Source organism: Lactuca serriola, chromosome 7 (genome assembly GCF_051521515.1).
Source record: "Lactuca serriola cultivar US96UC23 chromosome 7, Lser_US96UC23_V15, whole genome shotgun sequence".
NCBI lineage: Eukaryota > Viridiplantae > Streptophyta > Magnoliopsida > Asterales > Asteraceae > Lactuca > Lactuca serriola.
Window position 1 is genome coordinate 75,935,112 of NC_136414.1, and position 3,170 is coordinate 75,938,281.

Here is a 3,170-nt window from a genome sequence, read left to right on the forward strand (position 1 = left end):
CTCAACAACCTCTTTGCATCACATACCCAGCCGCCACCAACTTGGAACTAAAATCCGGGCTTATCCACTTACTCCCAACTTTTAGAGGATTAGAGAACGAAGATCCTCACAAGTTTCTCACAGAGTTTCATGTAGTATGTGTAGGTATGAAACCACACAATGTCACGGAGGATCAGATCAAGCTTAGAGCATTCCCCTTTACAGTGCAAGACGCCGCCAAAGACTGGCTCTATGACCTTCCACTGGGGACGGTGACTACTTGGGTGGACCTTGCGAGGTTGTTTTTGGACAAGAATTTTCCCGAAATGAAAGCTTCAGCCCTACGACAGGAAATTATCGGAATCAAGCAACACAAAAGAGAAGCTTTCCACACATATTGGGAAAGATTTAAGAAACTTTTTGCTCGTTGTCCAAAGCACGGGGTCACCGAGTATCAACTCCTATAGTATTTCATTGAAGGTATGACCCCCATGGAAAGAAGGCTTCTCAATGCTTCTAGTGGAAGATCTTTGCCCGATAAGACCCCAACTGAGATCCGAAATCTAATCAAGAACATGGCCGAAGATTCCAAACATTCAAGCCATGACGAAGAATGGTATACGGATGCACCCCGGGGTGTAAAAGAAGTACTAACTCCTCAAATTGAAGCTCAATTGTCCGAGCTCACGAAAGTAGTCATGATGTTGGCCAAAGAGAAAGGTGTGCAGCCCACACCCCGCTCATGCAGTATTTGCACCCAAGTGGGGCATCCAACCGATATGTGCCCACAACTTCAAGAGGAAGATTATGAAGAAGCGAAAGTCATGGGAGGCTATTCAGGGGCAAATCAGAGAGGTTATGAGCAACCAAGAGGTGATCAGCGATGGAACAATAATCAAGGGTGGGGAGGCAATCAACAAGGTAATTATCAGCAAAATCAATCGCATCAATATCAACCAAGACCACCATTTCCTCAAAATCAAGAACGACCACCATTCCAACCTCAAAATTACCAACCAAGGCATCCACAACAACCCCCTCCACAAGCAAGTTCTTCAAGTATGTCCTTAGAAGACATAGTAAAAAGCCTCGCCACAAGTACTCAAAGCTTTCAACAAGAAACCAAGGCAAGCATAAAAAGCTTGGAGCAACAGGTATCACAACTTGCTCAATCCGTGAGTAAGATGGAGTCGCAAGGCAAGCTACCCTCTCAAACGGAGAAGAACCCAAAACACAATGCGTGTGCAATTACACTAAGATGTGGGAAAAGCTATGAAAGTCCAAGGATGCTGGAAGAAGAAGAAGAAGAGAAAGAGATTGAGGTGGAAGAAGCTGTCAAAGAAGAGGAAAATAAGAGTACTCCAAAGTCCAAGAAGCTAATAGAATCCGAAGTGAAAGTCACACCAGCTCCATTTCCTTCATGGCTGGCAAGCACCAAAAGAGAAAGGGAAGATGACGAAATCATGGCCATGTTTCGAAAGGTTGAAATCAATATCCCTCTTTTAGATGCCATTACACAAATTCCTAGATATGCTAAGTTCCTTAAGGAACTTTGCACATCTAAGAAAAAGCTTAAAGGAAATCAAACTGTGAAAGTTGGTGAAAATGTCTCAGCCGTATTACAAAAGCGGCTACCAAAAAAATGCAAGGACCCGGGTGTTTTCACGGTTCCTTGCAAAATGGGTAACCTTTTTGTACCACGTGCCATGCTTGATCTTGGAGCATCAATTAATGTCTTACCCTATTCGAGTTATAAGACAATGGGAATTGGACCTTTATAAAAAACTGGAGTTATCATTCAACTTGCTGACCGGTCTTTGGTACATCCGAAAGGTGTATTGGAGGACGTGTTAGTGCAAGTTAATGAGCTCGTTTTTCCCGCTGACTTTTATGTTTTAGACATGGGTGATGAAAACACCCCACAATCAAGCTCCATCCTTTTGGGGAGACCCTTTATGAGTACTGCAAAAACAAAAATAGATGTAGCCAATGGTACTTTGTCAATGGAGTTCGATGGTGAGGTAATTAACTTTAATATCTTTGAATCCATGTGTTATCCTAGCGATATTCATTCTTTAAACTTCATAGATGTTATTGATTCATGTACTAATGATTGCTTTGAGATGTCAAGCCAAGATGTGCTAACCACCATCTTGAGCAAACACTTTGATGAGACAGGGATTAAGGAGTTGGCTAACAAGTACACATTGGAAGATGAATTGATTGAAGTAATTGATTCCTTGGAGAAAGCACAACCCATGAGAGTTGAACCACCCCGCATGAAGCTACAAAGTTCTAATCCGAAACTTCTCCCATCCATAGTACAACCACCGACTCTTGAGTTGAAGGCTCTTCCCGACCATCTGAAGTATGCCTATCTTGGAGAGGAGGAGACATTACCGGTGATAATTTTGACCAAGCTGGAATAAGAAGAAGAAAAAGAGTTAGTTGGAATTTTGAAGAAATACAAGGAGGCTATTGGTTGGACCATTGCGGATATAAAAGGGTTGAGCCCATCATTATGCATGCACAAAATACTAATGGAAGAGGACTTCTAGCCAACCCGTGAAGCACAGAGGAGGTTGAATCCACCTATGATGGAGGTGGTTAAAAAGGAGATCATGAAGCTCTTGGATGCAGGTGTAATCTACCCTATTTCTGATAGTAAGTGGGTGAGTCCTGTGCAAGTAGTCCCGAAAAAATCCGGAGTTACCGTTGTCAAAAACTTCGAAGGGGAATTGGTACCCACCCGTGTGCAAAACGGGTTGAGAGTTTGTATCGATTATAGGAAGTTGAATGCTTCCACCCGCAAAGACCACTTCCTTTTGCCATTCATTGATAACATGTTAGAACGATTGGCCGGGAAATCTCACTACTGATGCCTTGATGGTTTCTCTGGTTTTCATCAAATTCCGGTTGCCCCGGAAGACCAAGAGAAAACCACATTCACATGTCCCTTCGGCACCTTTGCGTATAGACGCATGCCCTTCGGCTTGTGCAATGCACCCGCGACCTTCCAAAGATGTATGGTGAGCATATTTTCAGAATATGTCGAAAATATCATAGAGGTTTTCATGGACGATTTTACTGTTTATGGAAACTCTTTTAATGAATGTTTGCAAAATCTCACCAAAATCTTACAAAGGTGCATTGACACGAACTTAGTCCTTAATTATGAAAAATGTCATTTT

The 3,170-nt window shown here is 42.6% G+C and overlaps 1 protein-coding gene across 1 annotated transcript; it reads left to right on the forward strand.

Annotated features, from left to right (window-relative positions):
- Positions 1-470: 470 nt before the first annotated feature.
- On the forward strand, positions 471-1,760 carry LOC145064125 (uncharacterized). Its single transcript, XM_079011636.1, has one exon. It carries the CDS (start codon positions 471-473, stop codon positions 1,758-1,760), a length of 1,290 nt encoding a protein of 429 aa, XP_078867762.1.
- Positions 1,761-3,170: the final 1,410 nt, after the last annotated feature.